Source organism: Paroedura picta, chromosome 4 (genome assembly GCF_049243985.1).
Source record: "Paroedura picta isolate Pp20150507F chromosome 4, Ppicta_v3.0, whole genome shotgun sequence".
Taxonomy (NCBI): domain Eukaryota; kingdom Metazoa; phylum Chordata; class Lepidosauria; order Squamata; family Gekkonidae; genus Paroedura; species Paroedura picta.
Window position 1 is genome coordinate 46,024,093 of NC_135372.1, and position 24,143 is coordinate 46,048,235.

At 43.7% G+C, this 24,143-nt stretch overlaps 1 protein-coding gene and 1 long non-coding RNA gene across 4 annotated transcripts in view; one reads left to right on the plus strand and one right to left on the minus strand.

Annotated features, from left to right (window-relative positions):
• Window positions 1-24,143, minus strand: part of LOC143835305 (uncharacterized) — a 353,076-nt gene that overhangs the window by 49,748 nt on the left and 279,185 nt on the right. The window contains exon 3 of one of the 2 annotated variants that reach the window (XR_013230075.1): window positions 20,162-20,417. The exons of the other annotated variant lie outside the window; for it this stretch is intronic. This is a non-coding gene — a long non-coding RNA (uncharacterized LOC143835305). The remainder of the gene's footprint in view (window positions 1-20,161; window positions 20,418-24,143) is intronic. 2 annotated transcript variants of the gene reach the window in all.
• Window positions 8,823-22,494, plus strand: RGS18 (regulator of G protein signaling 18). Of its 2 annotated transcripts, XM_077332691.1 has the most exons (5): window positions 8,823-9,089; window positions 12,693-12,797; window positions 17,115-17,176; window positions 18,754-18,920; window positions 21,957-22,494. In XM_077332691.1, exons 1-5 carry the CDS (start codon window positions 8,974-8,976, stop codon window positions 22,212-22,214), a joined length of 708 nt encoding a protein of 235 aa, XP_077188806.1. In that variant the 5' UTR covers window positions 8,823-8,973; the 3' UTR covers window positions 22,215-22,494. The 2 variants fall into 2 exon arrangements, with proteins under 2 accessions (XP_077188806.1, XP_077188807.1); XM_077332692.1 differs by lacking the exon at window positions 12,693-12,797.

Here is a 24,143-nt window from a genome sequence, read left to right on the forward strand (position 1 = left end):
CATCTAAAACTGGGCTGACAATTCTCCTACCAGGCATCATTTCCTTCTTAGACCTGAAAAAGATTATAAATACACTATCTTCAAAGCCCATTCCTAAGAACGGGTCTTGAAAGGTCCCCTCCTTGAAAGGCATCACTGGGTCAATAAAATCATACAATTAATTCCTTCTGACTGGGAAGGGGGGCAAGTTTGAGGCCCATTCCGCACAAGGACCAATGTTGCCAATTGGTTTCTGAAAGCGGAAATGCTATTTTTAAAAGTGCAATTCTGCGTTTTGCATACCTCCCTTTGTAGTGGAATCCAGTAGCGTTTCAATAATTTCCCACAGGTTTCCGGTCTCAGCAAAAATTGCTAGAAAGGAAGCGATTTTTTCTGTGCTTTGTCCCGCCCCTGGCCGTCAATCAAATGAACAGCCAATGGGCGGCCGTTATCATGCTCCCGAAAAGCTCCTTTCCCTTTAAGCAGAGGCTTAAAAAAGAAAAAGAAAAACACATGTTGCAACCAATATGCCTTGATTCCTTGATTCCTCCTAACGTAGAGACCCATCTAGCTGGCAGCTGCGTGTGAGCTGCTGATTCATCATTACCACGCTCCCCCTAGTAAAAAAAAAAATCCCCCCCCCCCCGTGCATGGGCGCAATTTTCGGCCGAAAATAAAGAGAACTTGCAAACGGGGCTGTGTTGTGCTTGGTGACTTGAAGGGAGCTTTAAAGCAGCTCTGTGGAGGGACTGTAGCCGGAGAAACCTCACTGGGTGAATAAAGGCTCTCCGGTTCGTTGCTTTCTGCTCGCTCTGAGAAAAAAAAATGGCGATCGCTTCGCCGGAAGTTCAGAGGAGAGAGCCAGGGGGAGGGACATGGCTGGAACCGCAACAATGAGAATGCACAGGTCTTTTTCGCTACTGTTGCAGATTGTATATAAGAGCGTAGCGCTTTTTGCAGGGTGAATCCACTTTTCTGGATTCCCCTTTAAGCACTACAACGAATCACTTTTTGCGGATCGGTTTCAGGAGTGTGGTAGATTGTGTGCGACGTCGTGCATAACTGCAAATTAGTAGCGTTTACAATTTGGAAGCCTTTTGCAACATTGAAGTCGTGCGGAATGGTCCTGAGTGTTCCCTTGCCTGGAAAGCTTTTTGCGCATTTTAGGCTAGATCTCTTCTTGTTGGCATGATATTCCTACTTGTAAAGGTGTGTGTGTGTGTGTGGGGGGGAAGATACAGGGAGAAAAGTTGCACACTCCCTCCTCTGCCCTCTTGAGTCATACCGACCATCCTGCTGGCTGTGTACTTAACATCGTCCCTCGTGTGTGAGATTGGTTCTAAGATAATACACACATTTTACAATATACTCTCCCTGAGTACCTGCCTTAAAAAGCATCATTTACTTCTCACTTAAACTCCAAAATGTTGACAAGAAATCAATGTTAAATCGTATAACTGATGTTGCGTATGTGGAAAGAGAGGATTCTTTTCTCCTTTTTTAAAAAGTTATGGGCCATTTCTCAGTAAAATCGCTTCTGAATTGAGACAAATGAGGAGGTGAAACGCTATCACCACCTGGACAACCGTTTCGAAAAACCCCTTCTCTAATCCAACTTTTCCTTCATGCAGAGCCACAAATGAATAGGAAGCAAAGTGAACAGGCAAGGCTTGCCTGAATCTATTAGAGCCAGATAGTCAGGGATGAATTGATTAACATATTCTTCCTTTTTACCCAGTCAGCTCTGGTATTGCCTTTATTAAGTGAAATGATGAGACGGCGTCTTTGTCTACCAACGATGTAAGAGGATACAAGCAGAGGGCAATTGCTATAATGATTTGAGGATCATAGCTACTTGGAAAAGGTTACAGAAACTGGGCTGGCTTTTTTTCTATGAAATTAGAGGCTCAGTGAATGGGAATACTCTCCAGAATACCAAGTTTAGAGGCAAACAGGAATGGCAGACATTTCTAGAGCCTCCAGCTGGGTACCCGATGTTAGCAGTCAGACCGCTCCTCTCGCTGAAGGGCAGTTTGGAGGCAGAAAACCATAAACACCATTCCTAAAATTTCATTCATTCATTCATTCATTCATTCACTCACTCATTCATTCACTCACTCATTGTCCACTACTCTCTGAAGATTTGAGGTGGGTTACAGAGCGTGTCAAACCCTATTATAAACCCTACCTCATAAAACAAGCCTAAAAACCCTAATCCAAGATTAGTGATATGACTCCATAATACTCTCCCCGCCCAGCAGCCATCCCCCAGCAGGGGGGGGGGATTGTTTGTTATAATGCATTGCCTGAAAAGGGGTCCAGTAGAACTTAGTCCTGGCCTCAACCAAACACCTGGTGGAAGAGCTCCATATTGAAGGCCCTGAGTAACTGTACAAACTCCATCATGACCCTCAGTTCTCCCGGAGACTCATTCCACCAGGTTGGGGCAAAGACCAATAAGGCTCTGGTCCAGGGTGAGACCAGGTGTACTTCCTTAGAGCCAGGGACCTCCAGGAGATTAGCACCCATAGAGCAAAGTGTTCTGCAGGGGGCATAAGCAGACAAGCGGTCCCTCAGATAGGTAGGGTCCAAACCGCAGATGGCCTTAAGGTCAAAAACCTGATCCAGGCCACAACTGGCAACCAATGCAGCTGCCTCAGCACAGGCTGGATGTGGACCCTCCAAGATGTCCCAGTGAGGACCCTAGCAGCTGCATTTTGCACCAGTTGGAATTTCCGGGTCAAGGACAAGGGTAGGCCAGTGCAGAGGGAGTTGAAGAAATCTAGTCCAGAGGTGCCCGTTGCATGGATCACTGTGACCAGACAGTCTGGGGGCAGGTAGGGTGCTAGCAGCCTAGAGGTGGCTGCCCCTGTGACTTGAGCCTCCATCACAAGGGAGGCATCCAGAATCACTCCCAAATTCCTGGCTGTGGGCGAGCTGTTAAGTTGTACCACAGCCAGGGTAGGTAGGTACACTTCCTGACCAGCCCTTTCCTGTTCAGCCAACAGACCTCTGTCTTGGAGGGGTTGAGTTTCAGATGGCTGTGCTCTAACCATCCAGCAACAGCTTCCAAACATCTGGTGAATGTATCCTGGGGGATGTTTGACTGGCCATCCCTTAGGAGATAGGGGTGGGTATCATCCGCATATTTGTGACAACCCAGCCCATAACTCCGAACCAGCTGTGCCAGAGACTGCATAAAGACATTAAATAACATGGCTGAGAGTACTACTCCCGGTGGCATCCCACAAGGAAGTCAATAGGGACATGATAAATCTTCCTCCACAGCCACCTTTGTGTTGGTTTCCAGAGAAAAAAGCGTGACCAATGAAGGGCTGTCCACTGAATTCCAGCCCCAGAAAGGAAGTAGGCCACAACTCATGGTCAAGCATGTGAAACGTGGCTGACAGATCGAGCATCGTGAGTATGGCTGAACCACTCCAATCAACCTGGTGCCGTAGATCATCCATCACAGCGACCACCCCACTGCCAGGACAGAAGCCTGACTGGTATGGATTGAGGACTGAAGCTGGTCTGCCATGGCCCTTTCAACCACATGCCCAGAAACACAAGATACGAAACTGGGTGGTAGCTGGCCGGATTCCATGGGTCAGGCACTATTTTTTTCAGCAGGGGACAAATATTTTAAGTGCAGTACACTGCTTGGCCCAAAATGATGGCAGCCAGATGGATGTCAGCCAGAAACAAGACTGGACATATAGTTTAGAACTTTAAGAGTGGCTGACTTGCCAATGACCTTCTCCACATCCTGGAGAGATGTTTAATTCAGGACAATGGATCTCTCAAGAACCTACTGACTCACCTTGGACTATTCTCATCAACATCTAGCCTCACTTCCTTGCACCAATTTGCCCCTAATTAAGCAACACTTAATTCTGTTCACCAAACCTAGCTTTTCCCATTGGGTACTTACAGGATCACCAAGCCTCATTTACTCCTCTAGTCCACCTCAGGAAAATTCTTCAGGACTAATCCAAATCTAAAACCCATCAAGTTATTGTTTTGGGGGTGAATATGTAAGCTTGCTCCAGGGAGCATTTTGCCCTATATCAAGAGCACCAGTGCAGTATGTATGTTCTTGAACACAAACACATTCTGTGGATTCTCTTTGTTAAATGCTGGCCATTTTGCTGCTGCCTTCCAGACCTCTGAAAGACTGGCAAATATTACTCTTCCCCCAAATAACTTTCTTACTTTCTTCCCTGATTTCTGCTTGGCTTAACTAGAGTTCGCTTAAGGAGAAAATCCCTGTAAACATAGGTGGAGAATCCCAGTTATCCCCTTTAACTCTATCTCCTTAAAGTTAATCCCCCAACTAAATAGGAGACTGTCTATTTGAGTAACAGCAGGTATCACAAAATGTGAGAGAGCTGAATGGTTCCCAACTTCCAGGTAAGGCCTGAAGATCATCTTGAATTAACAACTGATCACCAGACCACTGAGAATTTCCACTGGAGATGTGTACACCTCCCTGTCCTTGGGTTTAATCCTGTGGAAAATTTCCACTAATGGTACAGTGGAGTCCAATTCTCCCAGTTCCCCTTCCCACTGCAAAGCTCCACACTGCCACTCCTGCTGTCCCTGGGAGTAAAGCAACTGCAAACAGATAAGTAGCAGATAATAGAATAGCAAGCAGTGGGTCAAGCAAACAGTATGATTCAGCCATTACAAGATTGAATAAATACATTTCAACCTGATGCCAAAATGATTAATAAGTTGGTGCCTCACAGAACTGTCTAGGGAAGACCCAAGCTCAAAGACAAGCTCTCAGGCAGAACTTTAAAAGTCACAGAGATTCCTAGGGGAGACGGCCAAGTAAATTGATCACTTTGTCCCCTTTTCACATAAGCCCAGTAGAGATGTCATCTCTCTCTTTCTCTCTCCCCATCTCCCCCTTCAGGTTTTGTTCACCATGCTGGGAGAGGCAGAGGCACAACTGTTCTGGTCCTACTCCCACTTCTATATGAACAACAAGTGACCTGCATGGGACAAATGCATGGAAGGAGTGCCCACTTGACACCCTGTCCTTGGTATAAAAAAATATTCCAAAATCAGCACTGGTGTCTGATCACGTGGTGGTGGTGGTGGTGGGGTAATCTGTACCAGGCTCAAAATGTGTCATTGTACGTCCCCTTTTCTGTCGTCTCCCATAATTTTATTTTATATTTAGAAGAAGAAAGTTGGATTTTGATACCCTGCTTTTCACTACGCAAAGGGGTAACTGTTCTCTTATTCTCCCCACGATAGCAGTAGGTGGGCCTGAGACAACTCTGTCAGAACTGTTCTGTGAGGACAGCTTTGACAATTCTGTGACTATCCCAAGGTCATCCAGCTGGCTGCACGTGGAGGAGTGGGGAATCAAACCCGGTTCTGTTCATGCTGGCTCTGTAAGCCCTTTAATGCAGTTACCTATATTTTGTTCAAACTCCTCTTAATATGCTGTATTGTTTGAAAGGCTACATGGAGGAATTAATTTTTAACCTGCAGTCCTCCCCAATATAGATTTGGTCATATGAAAAAGTATTGGAATCCTTTTGAAATCCAGTTTCATTTTTTCCTTGAGAAATGAGATCCCCAGTTCATGGCTTTGTTGGAAGGAAAGAAGATCCATCTCAGTTTTCAAAACTGATATATTGGAAGTGAGTCAAGAGGCCCAGTTCACTGTTGAAAATGGGGGGGGGGGCAGAATTCAGCTGGTATGTAAAGGGGGGGGGGTGTTAAGAGGATTGTGTGACCTGGCTTTCTTAGTACGCTTTATACTTCTTATGAGAAGCCCCAGAAATATGTTAGAAAATGGCAAAGTCAAACGGGGAGTGTGAAATAGAGAAGTTGTTGCTTAGCATTCTGTGGTTAGACTAGAGGCACAGGATGTAAAACAGACGTCAACACCATGCTCGAAAACAGACCTTAAACATGTAGTGCTGGTTGTCAGAGATGTACTGCTTATAAAATGACTTTGTGGGTTCCAGCCAATCTGATTGTATAGTTCTTATATTCACAAATATTAATGATCTATGGAATCCAAACTAGGTTGCCATGTGTCTGCTGACACTCCAGTGGCCAAATAAGTAAATAAAGTTTTTTTTTAATGGCTATCCCTTGAATAAAATCATAATATAAAAAGATCTACAAATGTAAAACTGACTCTCAGGAAAGACTTGTTGAAATTTGGTTTCCATTTATTAAATATTGGGATACATACAAATCTAAGGAGCAGGTTAAAGAAAAATGTTTAAGATCTATTTGACCAATGAGCTTGACATATGTAAACAATGAGCTAAGCAAGATGTTTTATATGTAATAGTTCCAATATTAGCTTCAGTGAAAGAGGGAAGCCAGAAGTGATATCCTGTGCCAGCCATTCTGTGTTTGTGCCCAGTCATACCATGGGGCTGCCCCTGGAAAGGCGCGGCCTTCCACCATCTTGGGGTTTGTTGTTAGGATGTTCCTCAGGCCTCAGAATGGGAAGAGAGGAGACTGCTAGGCTGTTACCATCACAAGCCTCCAGCCTTCTTCCTCCCTGACCTGTTTCTGAGAGCCTCTTTTTATACTTTTCCTTCCTCTGTCAATTCCACTCCTCCCCTCTTTCATCCCTTCTGTACTTCTGCCTTTCAGTCTTCTGGCCTACCTTCCTTTCCTCAACCTTTGCTCTCCACTCACAGCCTCCCCCATATTATTCGGTGAGCCAGTCTCGCTTGCATCTTTAGGGCCCCTTGAATCAGCCACAGCTCAATGTATTGTGCTCTTGCCAAACCTTCTTTTGGGGTTTGGGAAGGGCTGTGGTTGCAGCCTCACCTGCTGCACCTGAGGGATTGTCAGCTGGCAGGATCCCATGTGGTTCCTGGGAACAGCTTGCTATTAGGCATGGCTCCAGTTTTGGTTCTGCCACCCCAGTGGATTTCCTGCCAAACTCTGATCCCACAGTGATGTGGCTCCACTCTTCATTATCACCATTCCTTCCTGGCAAGGTAAGCCTAGGTAAGCCTGCAAAACTGGCTGTGGGGCCATCCACATCTTTGCTGCAAGGTCTGGGAATGCTGGAGATGTTAGCCACAGACCATTTCTTCATCAAGAGACATACCTTGTTTTAGCCTTGCTTTGGATTTCCTTTGGATGCTGCTGATAGCCAAATGGCCCAATTTGCCTAGCTCCAATTAATTTTTACTGCAGAAGAAATATAGACACAGGGGAGTTCCCATATCTGCGCAGAGAACAACAGGATTACAGAGTGTTAAATACCCTTTCCTTGGAGGTTGGGAAAGATGATGCCCTTTGCTGGATGAACCAATAGCCTGGGGTCTCTACCTCTCCACTCCACCTCCTGGGAACACCCTATAGCCAGGAATTACTGCCAGGTCCAAAAAGCTGCTTGCGTGCTTCCCGCCCCCAACCACCAATTGTTTACATAAGCAGTAGTGACACACACCTCTTTCATTTCTCTAACCTTGAGGTAAGGACTATCTCAGCTATAACATAAACTTTGGTTTTGTGAGAGAGCTTATCAAAAACCACATTCCGGAGAGAGACAGGCTGTTTTCTCTGCCTGGTAAGAACCAAAGATTGAACCGGGACAGATCAGTATGTAGAATTATAGCCAATCCCTAATAACTGAATCAATCAGAAGGCTGCAGTCATTTTCTTTACCACTATGCCATCACTGCAAGGCAGCTCTAGCCTTTCTGCATTTGGGCTTTCCTCCCCTTGTTTCCCAGGCTGAAATTCGTGATATGCTTTCCGCATGAGTTTGACAGAGACAGCCTACCAACATGTTTTGCTACCTTCCCCTTTTCAAAAACATGTCTGTTTTTTGCAAAATGGGGCCTGCTTGCATCTTTGTTTTCATTGTGCCCCTTAATTCTACCATTCTGCGCCCTTGATTGCCTCCCCCCTCCCCCCCAAGGAGGGGAAGGAAGAGAGGATGGCGATGAGGAAAGGGGCATGCCCAAATGACTGAAAATGGCAGCCGTGGGAGAAAACTCACATTGAGTAGCCCCAAATGATACTCTGCCTTGGCTAATGAAATCATTGTAACTGGGAATTCACAAAACATGCAGTAAGTGAAACGGCAATTCAGGAGTGTGCCCTGGCAGGCAAATTTTTATGTCGAAAAGATGGGAAAGCTGACCCTTTAAAAACGCCAATCCAAATGTTAATTCTATTGTGGAAACAGTCACAGGGCAGCCTTGCAGTCTGGGACACGCTTGCCAACCTGCACCAGAATTCCAAAGATATCCACAGCCTCAAAAAGTTTGGGAACTCATGACAATGGAAAAATTCAGGACACTAAATTTCAGGGTTTGAAACCAATCTAAAGGGTCCTGTTTTGTGCACGTGGTACTACTCTTATGGCAGACTGCTTCACTGTGGTTTCATATCGTCTCTTGAGCTAGAATCCTTTGGTATAAATGCAATGAATAGTCAGGGAGCACCTGATGCAGCATCCATGCTGAAGCCAAGAAAGTGAAGTCTGCTCAACACCTCAATGAGAGACCACTGGGAGACCAAAGAAGACACTCTGAATTTTTCTAAGTACAAACTGGATATCCATAAATACCAAAGAACATCATTATTCTTCTTTCCCATTCTCACATAGGGTAATTCTTTAAATACACACTATACTGACTGTATTTAGCAAAAGCTCATGTTCCACATATGCTAACCACAAGCAACACTTATAGGAAGGGATATGGTTATCTTAATGACTTGCAAAAATGTTGTAATTCCCCTTAAGACAAAACAAAAAAACAAAACAAAAAAAAGGCTGAGAGAAGAAAGACGTTGAAAGTTCTGATGCCCTTGCAGTTCTTGCTGAGCCACTGGCAGAGAGAATAGGAAACCACTTCTCACAGGCCACTAACCAATACCGGTGCAAGAGTCAGAACATGTGAGGAACGACTTTGAGGAAGACGAAACATCAAGGGTGCATTACGTGAAAGAGCTGAGCGAAGTACAGACAGAGCTGCAGAGAGAAAGATGGAGAATCCGCTGCTTTTATCCCCCCAGCTCAATGCTTCTTCGCGGATGAAATTGTTATACAAGAGCATCAAACCGTTCAGCAAAGATGGGGCAAAGACAGAAGCAAAAAACGGGTAAGCATTGCTGGATATGGTGAAGCAACGGGGCACAGGAGAGTGAAGCTATGGGGCTCGCCCGTGAAAGTTTTTATTAAATTTCAGGTTTGGGGGAGGAGGAAATTGATCTAAGGGTACTTGCTTTGTTTAAAGTCCTCTCCCCCTCCCCAATATCTGAGGCCCATCCCACCTCTTTGTGCTTATTGTTTAATTTGTTTTGTGGCTGGAGGCATCACCTCCAGAATTGTTGTTGTTATTATACTTCCCTTCTTCCAAGAATCTTAGGAAAGTGTACCTGGTCTCTCCCTCACAATTTTATCCTCATGATGATCCTGTGAAGAAGGCTTAGAGCAGGGGTAGTCAAACCGCGGCCCTCCAGATGTCCATGGACTACAATTCCCATGAGCCCCTGCCAGTATTTGCGGGCAGGGGCTCATGGGAATTGTAGTCCATGAACATCTGGAGGGCCTCAGTTTGACTAACCCTGGTTTAGAGGTTAGGGCCAGGTGAGTAAGGTGGATGAAGCATTCCATTGACGCTGGTGCTGACGCACTTCCTCCTATAGCCCCTGCAGTTGAATCCATTGAGGAGGGATGGTCTTGTTTTGTGGTGATTTTTACATAATCTTTATTTGGACACCTAGAAAATCCCCCAAACTAGTTCCTTTGCTAGTCTGAGGTTGTAAAAATAATAAAGAAGCCTACAGTGCAATTTTGTCAAAGCCATTTGGAAACGTTGATATGTGTGAATGCACATGTGTATAGGAACAAGAGCCAGTTTGGTGTAGTGCTTAGGAGTGTGGACTTCTAATCTAGTGAGCCGGGTTTGATACCCTGCTCCCCTACATGCAGGCAGCTGGGTGGCCTTGGGCTCACCACAGCACTGATAAAGCTGTTCTGACCGAGCAGTGATATCAGGGCTCTCTCACCGTGACCTCCCTCACAGGGTGTCTGTTGTGAGGAGAGGAAAGGGAAAGAGATTGTAAGCCGCTTTGAAATTCCTTCGGGTAGAGAAAAGCGTCATATAAGAACCAACTCTTCTTCTTCACATAAACACATACAGGTCCAGACTTTTTTGGGGGGGAGGGGGGGAAATGACTCCACCATAGGATACATTTCAGACTCACTAAAATCAATAGAATTCAACTGCACCAAACAATGAACCAGCTCTGAGCAAGAAACTTTCATTCTACATTTCTACACATTATTTTTTTAAAAATTAAAGTGCAAAATATAAATGCTGCTTTAGCCAGAATAGGCTAAAGAGGTTTACAAGAAAAAGGAAACAGACAAGGCCAAATGCCATTTAAAGATATCTATTGTCACAACATAATTATTGAAATAGCCACATCAGGTTTCCAAACAGATTTAGCCAAATAGGCAACAATCTAAAATGTCGGCAGAGTACCTTCCCCCAGAAAGAAAAGAGGGAAGGAGGCATGATATGGGGAACTAGTCCTGAAACATCAGTCTGCCCCACCAGTTTAGTATCCTTTTCCATGTCCTGGCTTCTGTGCCCTAGTCTGTAGACATCAGGCAGGTGGCAACAAGAAACTGGGCTTCTTCAGTGGTGGCACCTCTCCTCTGGAATACTCTCACCCTTAAGGCTCATGTGGCACCAGCCTTATTTAGGCACCAAGGCAAACATTTTCTATTAAGGTTTTAACTGAGAGGTTCCATCTTTTGATAGCTATTTGTATGGGCAGCTGCTGGCTTGAGAGTCATTTTATCATTTTAGTGTTGTTTTGTGTTGTTTTAAACCTTCTTCTAGTAGTTGTAAGTTTAATGAGCTCGCCAAGTGTCTCCTGGCAACTGGTGGGGGATGGGAAACAGTTGGAAGGCCCAGCCAACACGCAGTGATATGCCAGTGTCAATGCCATCATGGTGAGGACACTGGGGTGATGCTCTGGTATTTGACCAAATTTGGTTCTACCATAAAGCTTCTGCCCAAATATCAGAGCATTGCATCGACATCCCTGACTTGATGGCGTCACTTCTGGGTCACATGGGCAGTGATGTAGAGATGTTGCTGCATGTTGGCTGGATCTTCCTAGTTTGTGGTGCACATTTCTCCCTCCAGCTAGCTGATGGGCAGCTGCATGGTGGAGCCTGACTGCGGGGGACCCCCACTACCACTAGGGGGTCTGTCAATCCTAAAGATTTGTATCATGATTTTGATCATTTCATTCAATTAATTTGTGAGCAGCCACCATGAGCAGGTCTCTGGAGAATTGGCACATCCTTTTTTCTAAGCAACATGAACACATACAGTCATATCACCCAATAACAATACATATATATATATAATTCCTACCCATTCAGGAAACCCTTCCAGGGCCATCAAAAAACCCTGGTTGAGGAAGCTTGCTCTAACCAATATATTATGCCCATCAAGAAGATTGCCAGCCTCTCAGTGGGCTTGAAGATCTCTTGGAATGACAACTGATCTCCAGACTACAAAGATCAGTTCCCCTGGAGAAAATGGCTCCTTTGACTGACAGTCTCTATGGCATCCCTATTGATGTCCCTCTTCTCCCCAAGCCCTTCCTTCTGCAGGGTCTATTTCCATGTCTCAGGAATTAAACAACGTAGAGTTCGTAACCCTATGGGATACCCGTCTTGCATTCACGTATGATGGCATTTGGAACAGAGGATCCCCAATGAGTCAGAGGGTTTCTATGAGATGTGAAGATGCTGTAGGTTCACAAAATACTGGCTTGAAATCTGACTCCATCATGGAAGCTTGCTGGGTAACCTTGGACCAATCAACCACTTCACAGGATTATTGTTAGGACTAGGCTTCAAAGCCCGTCCATAAGGGGCAGCCCCCCTGCCCCCCATCCCCGGCGAAGCCTCCCTGCCCACCCCCCTCCCCCATAAGTCTCCCGCCAGGAGAAAATAAGTAAATAAATATAAAATCTGCCATGTACAAATATCAGTTATGAGCATCTGTAGGCCTTCCCATTTCAACAGAATACATTTTCTTTAGGGACTTCATGCATACCTACTTCATTAAAAAAAAACACACAGCCAAATATAAATCCACCTATAAAATTTAATCAAAGAAACTGCACTTGCTCAACTACAAACTAGAATAAAAGCAATTCAAGGCTCAGTCAGTGTTTTAAACTCAAATTAACATGAATTTCTTTGATGTCTCCAGAGTTTTCCTAAGACTTTGAGCCAGTCTATCATAACACCTAGACCTACCCTAATTCAGAGTCAAGAAAGTTTCTTTTTAGCATTTCAAGGGATGAGATTCATAGCACACTTTCTTTTATTATTGTTATTTTTAAAAAATCACCAAAAGACCCTGACCCTCTCCCTGGACTCACTAAAATTAACTTTTTCCTCTTGCCTTTAAACTAAATGCAAACGAATGTCGAAATGAGGAGACTTTCATTTACCCTTTGCAGATGATTCAGTATGTTAATGTATGCAAAGGTGTAAGTGAGAAATTCATTATTCTCTACAGCAAACGTGGGAGAAATAACATCAACATGAGTGCGACTGCAAGTAAAGGGAAAAGATCAGCTTTTCAGAACCATTCTGCGTTTGCAAAAGGGAAGTGTTTAAAAATACCTTGTGCTAGTGATCTGAAGCGGTTTAAACTCTCTCACAGGGCACAAGAAAAAAAGAACCGGTTGAGTCTCTTGCTGAAGAAGTCTGAATTGCACCCCAATCCCGCCCATCTTGACACTTTTGAGAAACTGACGAACGCTTCAAGGTGAGAGCAATGTTCTAAAATGTGAATTGCTCCCAGGAAGTGATGTTGGTGGAAAGTGCCATTAAGTTGGAGTTGACTTATGGAGACCCTTTAGGGCAGTTTTTCTCAACCTGGGGGGTCAGGACCCCTTTGGGGATCGAACAACCCTTTCACAGGGGTCGCAGCAGGGCAAGCAGCTTGGCTGGGGGGGTGCCAACTACACAACAGCCTTGTGGGGTAGATTGAGATAGAGCGTTCGTCTGTTTGGAGCAGCGGAAAAGAGCGAGAATGGCATGGTGGGACAAGAGGCAGAGCTGAACTGAGAAACCTCGGAAAAGACCAATTTATATACAATCATGAACAATGGATCTTCACGCCAATGGTCAGTTTTGGTTTAATTTCTGTGAAAGAACATTTGCATAATTTTATGGTTGGAGGTCACCACAACATGAGGAACTGTATTAGAGGGTCGCGGTATTAGGAAGGTTGAGAATCACTGCTGTAGGTCTTCCAAGGCAAGAGATGAACAGAGGTGGTTTGCAATTGTCTGCTTCTGCACAGTGATCTTCTTTGGTGGTTTCCCTTAGATGTTTCATCACCCACCCACTTATCTAGATAAGCATAACATCTGTAGCCGATACAAACAGAAAGAGAAGATTAGATCCAGGTGGGAATTGGTGGGGGGTGGGGAGAGGTTCTGATGTTTGAACACTTTGTCTCTTGTGAAATTCTCATCCAGTCTGTAGTTTGGAAGGAGCATGAGAAAAGTGATGAAATATGCAAGATTTGCAGGGTGCATAATTGAGCAGAATACAAAGGATAGGAACTTTCTAATGATTTTCAAATTATTTCTCCCACTGTCCTGCTTCCTGAACAAATTTTCTCCCTGCAAAACAGCAGTTGATGATGACAAGAATGTCTGCAGACAGCTAGCTAGTTAGCTCTCTCTCTCTTTCTCTTTCTCTCCATAGTTTCTCTTCATGAATAAAAACTATTTTATTCTTTAAGCATCCTGGTGCTTCACAGTCTCTGCATATTCAAACTCCGCCAACAAAGCCTATTTAAAAGTATTAACATAGCTAGTGTGAGGGTAATTTAATGAACAAAGTATTGACTTGCTCTGAATTGGCTTTATGCTATCAACTGTGTTATCAGGTAGCCAAATCTAAGTTGCTACAGGACTTTACAGTTTCATAAGACTCAATCCATGTTTTCTGGCTGGCTCAGAGAAGAAATGTATCCCTCCTTCTGGATTGGCTTTGCTTGCCCTTAGTGATACCTTTACAAAGCCAAATCTGATTGGCTCTGTGATGATAGGTCAGCGTTTGCAAGATGAAGATGTACACAGAAAAAACAGTAAAGCAAGAAACATTCAGGAAGTAGCCAAACAGCAAGTATACTGAGAACAAGAAGAGGAAGTAGTATTTTCCAGGTGATAAGATCCCCCAGAGTTCTGTGTTCACCCTGAAAATATTTACACACAAACATTCACTGCAATTTGAATAAGATATAATAATAAATGTTATTGCACTATTATTTGCCTAGTTATGTTTTGTTCTTCTAGGAACATCACGTTTGCTTAAGTCTTTGAGGAAGGCTTCTTAACGTGAAAATCTTTGAATGCCTGAAAACACACAACCACTACAAATAAACTATAACTTCAAGGCAAAGGGGAGGAGTGTAGCTAGATAACAAACCATCACTGTGAGATTTACACACACCTCTTGTGGTCGCTGACATGTCTGCAGGTCAGAACACCAATTCTCTTATACCTACCATGAGGAGAACAGTCTGCAATGTGTTATATTCTGCCAAAGGTTCATTGCAGTCAAGAGGCATCCCCCAAGGTTTTCTGCTCTATTCTAATAAAACGTTCCCTTCAACCCTGAACATTTAAACTCTAAAGTGCAATTATAAATGATATTTAAATTTGCTACTCTTCTAGTCCACTGAAGTTGGTAGGCTGTTGTTGTGCTTCAGATTGCATCGCCATTCCCACAGGTAATAAAATAACTTATTTTGAAGGAGATATTCACAGAATTGCAGATCAAAGTGTGCATGCATGCATAATTGTGTAGCACCATCAATACATGCAAGGGCTCTCTCTCTCTCTCTCTCTCTCTCTCTCTCGCTTTCACACAACCCACTGTGCAAGCCAACATGCAGATTCAGGGAAGGATGCTTAGAACCAAGGGAGGTCCTTCCATAGGCTCACGACCTGGACAAGCCACCGATTACTTGATTTGTTGTCAGTGTCTTGGCTTGCTTCCTTGAGTTCTCTACATTTTGTGTTATCTGCGCTGAATAAGTTCCCCCTCATCTACCCAATTTTCTACCATTGTTTCAAAATGGTTCTTTTCTAGAGCATCTTCTAAATGTTGGATATGTATGTATGCTTCATATATGTGGTTAGGCATGTAGTCTGGGATTGTGTTTACGTGCAGTTGTCTGTTCTGCATACAATTTTGATCCTCATGCCGTGCTTTTGATCCCATTGGACAATGTACTGTGTTAGCATGGCCTGGTGTCATGTATCAGTGGCATTACTCAGGGGTCATTAAACTGTGTACCTTAGCTAATCGCATGATTTTCTGTGAACTTCACCCACCATTGCCTGGCTCTATATGATCCCAGCTGTGCCCTATAGCAGTGGTCCCCAACCTTTTTATCACCGGGGACCGGTCAATGTTTGAAAATTTTACTGAGGCCCGGGGGGGGGGTAGTCTTTTGCCAAGGGACATTGCTGCCGCCTGAGCCCCTGCTCCCCTTGCTTTCCTGCCAGCGCCCCTGATTTCCCATCACCCACTGGGGGGTGCTGCCAGCAGCAGCTATGCAGTGCCACACTGAGGAGCCCCAGCCATGGTGGCCATTGGAGAGCACCAAAGGTGAGCCAGTGGCAGAGTGGCAAGGCAGCCCCCAAGGCAGCAGCCGGGGAGGAAGACAAGAAGGAGCTGCGGCCTGGTACCGACTGATCCACGGACCGGTACCGGTCCCCGGACCGGGGGTTGGGGACCAGTGCCCTATCGTATGCCATTTTCCTGTACTCCATAGGTGGCCAAGCTGTGGCTCTTCAGGTGTCCATGGACTACAATTACCACGAGCCCCTGCCAGCCATGTTGGCCAGCCCTGCTTACTGGTTTGTTATATCAGCCTCCCATTTGCTTCTACTGACACACATACACAGAACCTGAATGCTGCAAGTCCCTGGGTACAATGGTTTATCTTTGGTGACAAAGAGGAGGAGGAGGAGGAGGAGGAGGAGAAGAAGAAGAAGTTGGTTCTTCAGCTTCCCATTCCTCTCCCCACAACAGACACCCTGTGAGGTGGGTGAGGCTGAGAGAGCGCTGATATCACTGCTCCGTCAAAACAGTTTTATCAGTGCCGTGACGAGCCCAAGGTCACGCATCTGGTTGCATGTGGGGAAGTACAGGATCGAATCCAGCTCGCCAGATTAGAAGTCCACACTCCTAACTACTACACCAAAATGGTGTAATTATAGTGATAATAATTGGCCTTAACTCTCATTCCCCCAAACCCTGAACAGCAATCCAACTAATATACTTTAAAAATTAGTTTGCAAACTTTTGAGCCCAAAGTGCAATTGAGATTTCTGTTGCCTTTCTGTGAAATACAGAAAGTTCAATAGACAGTATCCATAGTTTGGCATATTTGATTTTAAAAATACACCACTCTTTTTCATATAAAAAAGAAAATATAATCTAGCACTTCAGAAATAGCGTGACATTTCTAAATGTTCTTTGTGTGTATGTGTGTGTGTGCTAAATAAAACGGGCTACATGTGTTACCGCTGTTATGGGGCCACAGCTTTTGAGTCTTTGAGCTTCCTGTACACAGTTAAAAATAGCTTGTGGTCAGAGAGCCATCAACAAGCTGCATTTGAAACTAGATCTCTGCACAGGCATTTCACTTGAGCTCCCAATCCTTTCTCTTTGCAGCCTTTCAAAAAGACAGCTGACCTCATTGTCTTATGATCTTTACCATTCAGAACAATTTAATATTTTTTCTTGGAAGAGCAGGGACACAACAATGCACCCAGCAGACAATAGTACCTTCCAGTCCTTTGAAGCTAGGGGGGTGTGTGTGTTGGAGGTAGTAAAGGTGGGGGAATTCTATAATTCAATAGGGAAAAAAATGTCAGCAAAATTAAACCAGCTGTTTTTGAAGGCTCCAGGGAAAGAGTGTTCTTTTATAAGGTAATCTAATTCAAGACCCTGTGAAATATGACAAACTGGAAGCAATAGGAGGAAACATATGTTACAAAGAGCCTCAACATACACACCACGCATGACTCCGTTTTTTTTTTTTTGTCTTGTACAGCGAGTCCCCTGAAGAAATAAAGAAATGGGGTGAATCTTTTGACAAACTTATTTCACAAAAAGGTTAGTTCTGCCCGTGTTTTCATCTGGAATTATACTCCATAAAAGCTCTGTGTCATATCTTTCCTATCACAAGTAGCCTCAGATCTATTTTTCATGCCAAAATGTCTCATTATGATTATCCTTCTACAGTGGAGAACTAACTGCGCGTAAAGTGCGGAAGTCTATTAAGTTCGACTTCCAACGGCAAATGGATTGCCGTGGGAAATGGCTTTGAATTTTGATCGGAAAGTGGACCTGAGAAAACTCGGAATGACTGTGCTTCTCCAAAGGAGAGTTTCATTCAAGATGCTGTATTGCTCAAAAACTGCACTTAGTATAAGTGGAGATCTGATGCACAATTTAGGGTTAAGTGAATGATCTATTACGTATGTTCAGATTCAAATCCAGTATGTTCAGATTCAAATCCAGAGGCCAATGAGATTTTCAGGATATAGATGTTGTATGCAGGGTCATGTAAAGCTAAAAAAGCAGAGCCCTAATAGGATCACTTAAGCAGCTGCATGGGGAAGGCACTGGCAAACCACCCCGTATTGAATCTGCCAAGAAAACGCTAGAGGGTGTCACCCCAAGGGTCAGACATGACTCGGTGCTTGCACAGGGGATACCTTTACCTTTAAGCAGCTGCAACAAGTGACCTGCCTACAAGGCAGAGGTTTTTATAAATTCAAGAAACACTCCAGGTATACACTCTAGCAAGCCATGGTGAACATGCATTGGTATACAGGTCAATAAATGACTTCCTAAAAACTGATGGGTTTGTTTTATGACTGGATTATAGTATATGAGCCTCATCAAGAAACTTAATGCATTTCATTTAAGCTACAAATTAAACGGAGTGCCTTAGGTTTCAACTAATGCTCAACTATAGCTTTGCACAGCAGATCAACTAGTGTCTTTTGCTGTGGGTGACTGCGACAGGATTGAGATGAGTTTGCCCTCTACTGACATTCAGCTCAGCTCACATTTCCTTCATTAAACCAACCATGTGTTTTTCAGTTGTTTCAAGAGGCCTATTCTAGGTAAAGAGTCAAAAAAAGAAAGTTATGACCTAGACTGCCACCTCCGATTAAAACCCCTTCACCACAATATGAATGATCACAGTGACCTCAGTGCTGCTGAAGAGAAATCCCAAAGTAGATTTGGAACGACAATTATAATCTAAAATTCCAAATGGGATCAGAGCCCTGCAGCACCTCAAATGGTTCCGTACATCCTGTAAAAGAGAACAGTTCCACCAAGCCTATGGCTGAGGTCCAGCTTATGGTTGAAATGAGTTTGCTTCCCTGTCAAAGCCCCAATCATACATCAGCAGGGGTTGGTAAGACTCCTGTACTTTCTGTCTCCTTCTTTGCCACTGGCAATTAATATCTTAACTTTTTAAATTATTTTAGACTTTCTATACAAATATACAAAATTCTGTTTCAATATATTGTACCCCAACCTGAGTCCAAAGAGTCAGGTCAGGAAACAATTGCAATTATTATTAATAATAATATATGAATAAGTATTCATTTTTCATCATCTAGCAACCCTCGGTTGGAATATATTTGATAATAATCAAAGTTTCTCTCTTGTAGCTGGGATGGATGCATTCACGAGGTTCCTCAAATCTGAGTTTAGCGAAGAGAACGTTGAGTTTTGGGTGGCCTGTGAAGAGTACAAGAAGATCAAAGATCCTGCTCAACTTTCACTCAGAGCAAAGGAAATCTACAAGACATTCATTGAAAAAGATGCTCCAAAGGAGGTATAATCAAAATGGTCTCGATGAGGGTCAGTGCATTGTTGCTGGCATCTTATTGATACAACTGGTTTTCCCCCATGAATTTCTACACCTAAACATCACCTTACTGAACCCTAGAGCAGTGGTCCCCAACCCCTGATCTGGGGACCGGTCCCGGTCCATGGATCATTCAGTAACGGGCTGCAGCTCCTCTTCATCCTCCTCCCCTGCTGCTTCCTCAGGGGTGACCTGCCACTATGCTGCCAGCTCACCTTTGGTGCTCTCCAGCGGCTGCCATGGCTGGGGCTCCCCCCTTGGAGTGGCGTTGCACAGCTGCTGCTGGCAGCACCCCCCAGCAGGCAGCAGGAAGTCAGGGGCGGCAGCGGGAAAGCAAGTGGAGCAGGGGCTCAGGCAGCGGCGGCGACATCCCTCGGCAAACCCTCCTATCGGGCCTCAGTAAAATCGTCAAGCATTCACCAGTCCCCAGTGATAAAAAGGTTGGGGACCACTGTCCTAGAGGTTTTGACGTACTGCAGTAGAAGAACATACCATCCATATAGTCAGCTTGTGTGTATTTTAACTGCATAAAAAGTAAAGGATGAAAATAACAGGCACAATCCTGTTATTTTAGCATTTACTGACATTTGTTCCAATGAAATCAATGGGATTTTTTTAATGCTTGCCTAATTATGCCAAATCTCTAAGTTTCCTTATTGGTAGAACCGTCCTAGAGTATGAGCCAGTCAAGTTAAGGACACTTAAGTCCCATTACTTGATATGGGGCATTGATCACATCCTGAATTCTTTCTCATGGAAGCCAGTGAGAGTGTAAAGTTCTTAGGTCTATATCATGCTCACTCTTTGAAAACATGTCAGAGAAATTATAGTGCATACCAAACCATATCATGGTGAAGCACAAATATGTATCTGCCTAAGAATGTTAACTGTGCATATCTGATATGAGGGTGTAAGAATTAGTCTTCATCAGTCTGCTAACCAGCAATTACAGATCCAATTACTATTACAGACTATAACTATTACATCGCCAAGATTTCAGATAATAAGCCAAATGAATAAAACAAATCACCAGTTTAAACACAGCTTTCAGGGTAATAATCATACTCCAACAAGCAGGAAAGAAAGATAGATTGTAGATCATCCCAGAAAACAGTGTTAACAAGGGCATACACATGACATATCACATGTAAACAAATATGCACACAGTTGCTATATCAGTCTAGAGATACTCATTTACATTTACCTACCTAAGTGTCTGTCTCTATGATAGGCACCATGGATGCACGAAGAAGGAGAGTATTGTTAGTACATCTTAGCAGGTTTAAGAGACCTCATGCATCTCCATGTTCCGCCACAATACGTTGTGGTGGCCGGGTTTGCTCAATGTCACATCTACGCATCCATCAGATCCAAATGAGCACACAGTCACTGATGTTCTCTTCTTCTGGCCTACCCCAGATTGTAGGTCTTCTCAACTCAGATGTTTCTATTCAAAGTGGATGGCTAGGGTTAGGAATGACAGGGGAGAGAACTATATTAGTACCTACCCCAGTGTTTTTGAATGGTCTGTACTGCAAGTTCAGTAAATAAATAAATAGTGCAGATAGACACTGCAACACCAACACCCACTTCCCTTACAGTCCCTTTTGGTAGAGACTGTCTTGTCTTTTATCATTGCCACTCACTCGAAAGATGTCTCCAAGTGGAGCATGTTATTTTGTTTCATTCCTATAAGCTTCAGAAGCTGGGAAGGAGCCATCAGAAATAAATGCCAGTTGTTTTTAGAAATGTAAACAAATGACAGAGATGTAGTTATTTGGTTCATAAATAAACAAGGCACGTACTAGCAGGTACCACAGAGGTAGATGCTAAACCTTCCCCGATGTGGGAGGTTTGCATCCTTCTGGCTGCATCTTACATTACTGCCTCACAGTTCAGCACAAGCCACTGGGAAGCGTGCCAGCCTCTGCCTGAATGGTCTTACTTCAACTGCGTGTCTCTAGCCAACATTCTGCTCTTTTGTTTCTTGGTGCATTGACAAAAATGATGAAATCTTGGGCTTTTCCAGGCTGAGGATCATCTACAGAGGTTAGATCCAAAATGCCATGTTGATATTCACGTTATGAATGCTGATATTCCCAGGTGAATGTTGACTAAAGCAACCTGTCAGGCTTCCATTCCATTCCATTGAAATAGTCTAAGACAAACAGGGGCAGCACAGGATAAATTTGTATCCCTTTACACTGACTTCTAAACACACTGACTTCTAAATGGAGTGGCACTCTTCTAAACCCATTGACTTGAGTGAGTTCAGAAGAGTGTAACTCTGCTTGGGACCACAACGTATGACTTGTTAGTGTACTGGTGGTCGTTTTCCCTGGCACAGATGGGCTACATGCTGTCCTTGGAACTGTTTTCTGCAATCTGCTGTTCCTTTGCTATCATACCACAGCTAGGTTCTTGACCTGTACATGACTTCTTCGGCCAACAGCCACCACTGGCCAATAAGCGGAACAGAATTCCAGCTCCATAAGTGACTGTAACAGTCTTCAGTACATTCTGACCTGGATGCTACTGCAATCTGATGCAGTTGGGCTAAATGCCCGTTTAACCAGAGCTGTGCAAGTCACATAAGCTCTACAGCACCTCCTAGTGCGCCTGGCACTAACTGCGGGCTGAATATGTTCTGGCAGTCCCTGTACGCGTCTTATTCCGAAACCATATAGAGATACAACTTTTACTTTGTTTGTTTATTTAATTTATATATCACCCCTCACCATGATGTCTGTTTTTTACCAAGCACATGGTAGGGAGGGGTCTAAACTGCAAGGAGGAAAGACCATTAAAATGTGACGTACATGAAGTTTAGAAGTACCTTCTCAAGGCAGGACGTCTGAACAGTGGTGTACCTTTGAATAATCCTCCCACAGTACAGGGCAAGTCAGTAAAGAGGGAGAGAGGAAGGGTAGGCAATTGTAAACCATTTTGAGATTCCTTTGGGTAGTGAAATTGGAGTATAAAAACCAACTCTTCTTCTTCTAGGTCAACCTTGACTTCAGCACCAAAGAGTGTGCCAGTCAGAATATCATCCATCCTGCAGTCAACAGCTTTGATGCCGCACAGACCAAAATCTACACACTGATGGAGCAAGACAGTTACCCACGCTTCCTAAAGTCCAACCTTTACTCAGATTTGCTCAACAACAGGCCCCTGGGTTATTCTGCACTTCGAAGAAGATCACGTTCATTTACTTTCAATGAATTCAAAGATGCTCAGCCAGATTTTGCCATTTGGCTGTAAAGAAACAATCCCTGTTGCAGTCTGCCACTTTGAGAGTGCAGTGATACTGGCTGACGGTCATTGCCTCAGGTGACTTATGCAAGTGTAGCTTCAGATTCCCATGGAATTATGCCCATTTTCACCTGCTATTGACCTGATCTTCAAGTCCCCCCTCCATTCGTTTTACTTGGCAGTGGTGGTCAGTGGCTCTCCCAACCTTTTTTTTAACACTTAGGGACCTCCCTACAGTGATTTGAGGTCAGTAGTGATCCGTTACATAATAAATAGTGAGTCAACTTGATGCAGTGATTAAGAACGACAACTTCTAATCTGGCAAGCTTGGTTTGATTCCCCACTTCTCCTCCTCATGCATCCAGCTGGGTGACCTTGGGCTCACCACAGCACTGATAAAGCTGTTTTGACTGGGCAGTAATATCAGGGCTCTCTCAGCCTCACCCACCTCACAGGGTGTCTGCTGTGGGGAGAGGAATGGGAAGGCAATTGTAAGCCGCTTTGAGACTCCTTTGGGTAGAGAAAAGCAGCATATAAGAACAAACTCTTCTTCTTCTTCTAAATTACAATAACATCCTACACAGGCCAAAACATCTACATTGAAGAAACAAGATGGCCCCCACTGTTATGGAGAATGTTTGAGCTGGAGTCACTTAAGTATAATTGATGCCATAATACTAGAGATTGGAGACTTGCTTCTTGCAATTTGAAAACATTTTGGGTTAGGGGAACCTAAGGGGGGAAGCAGATAAAGTTTTTGGCTCTCTGTCCATTCTGAGACCTGATGGTAGGCCTGATGACTTTACTTATTGTAAAGAGATAAACCTAAGATTTTTATGCTAAAATATTTACATTCAATGATGTCCTTTTTTAATGCAAGAATAAAGCCAGCATAAGCCATCCTTGTAGAGTAAGTGAACAACCTTGGGTTTGTGAAGGATGAAGAATAGAAAGTGGGCAGAGGCTGAGGGCCATTAATGCTCTGGTGCAGGTTTTCCTTTCTCCTTTTACATCACAGGCATGCAAATTATCCAAACACAAAAGCCAAACCCATCCTGAAGTGCTTTTTTACCAGTAGCATATAAAAATTTTCTACAAAGGAATACAATAATAAAAACAGAGAAATAATACACAATTTTTAAAAATGATGTTTAAAAACATATATATTATCTGGGTGGTACAAAATTGTCCAGAAAAGGAATTCCAGAAATGCTGTGTCTCAGAAAGCCACTTCATACAATGTTTTCTACAAGTATAGTCCTTCACAGAAGTGAATATGAACCACTATCTTGTATGGGAGAATGTAAAAGGGGTGCATTTGGGTCTGTTGTTGATCTGGTTATCAGAGCTTCTCCATGTCTTTGGTTAATAACACCAAATGGGGCAAGAAGTAGTTGTGTCCCCCATTACCACCACCACCACCAGTGTTCACACTGAACTAATGAAAGCCCTTGAGCCAGAGTCATTTAAGGATAACAAATGCCACTTATTTCTTGGTTACACACTATAGTGTATGTATATGGAAGATATGGAAACCAGGATTTGCCTTTCCTATCGATGATTGGAATATAAAGTGTCTGGCAAGGCCATCTTAACAACATTATGAGCTGCTGAGCAAACCAGTGTGCGACAACCACTCACAGGAATAAGAAGTAAATGGTCGATAATATTAAACATATTTATGTATTGGCAGTCCAACAAAACATTAAAAACATGCTGTACAGCAGCAACTAATCAATATGATAAACATTTGAACAATACACAAGTCTTGAAAAACACAATAATACTCAGTAAGCCCCACAGATTAGATGGCACAGTATGAAATTACTATGAACTTATTATTATAACAAGCATTTGTGTCATTTCTTTTCAGAGAATTGCTTTATTATTGGCTTGAAGTCAATGGTCTTCAGGATGTCATTTTCCATGCTCAGAAGT

Coding starts and splice junctions, on each gene's coding strand:
- RGS18 (XM_077332691.1), top strand. CDS start 8,974: ATGGAGAATCCGCTGCTTTTATCCCCCCAGCTCAATGCTTCTTCGCGG. Junction 12,798..17,114: donor AAACTGACGAACGCTTCAAG/GTGAGAGCAATG, acceptor TGTCTTGTACAG/CGAGTCCCCTGAAGAAATAA. Junction 17,177..18,753: donor CAAACTTATTTCACAAAAAG/GTTAGTTCTGCC, acceptor TCTCTCTTGTAG/CTGGGATGGATGCATTCACG.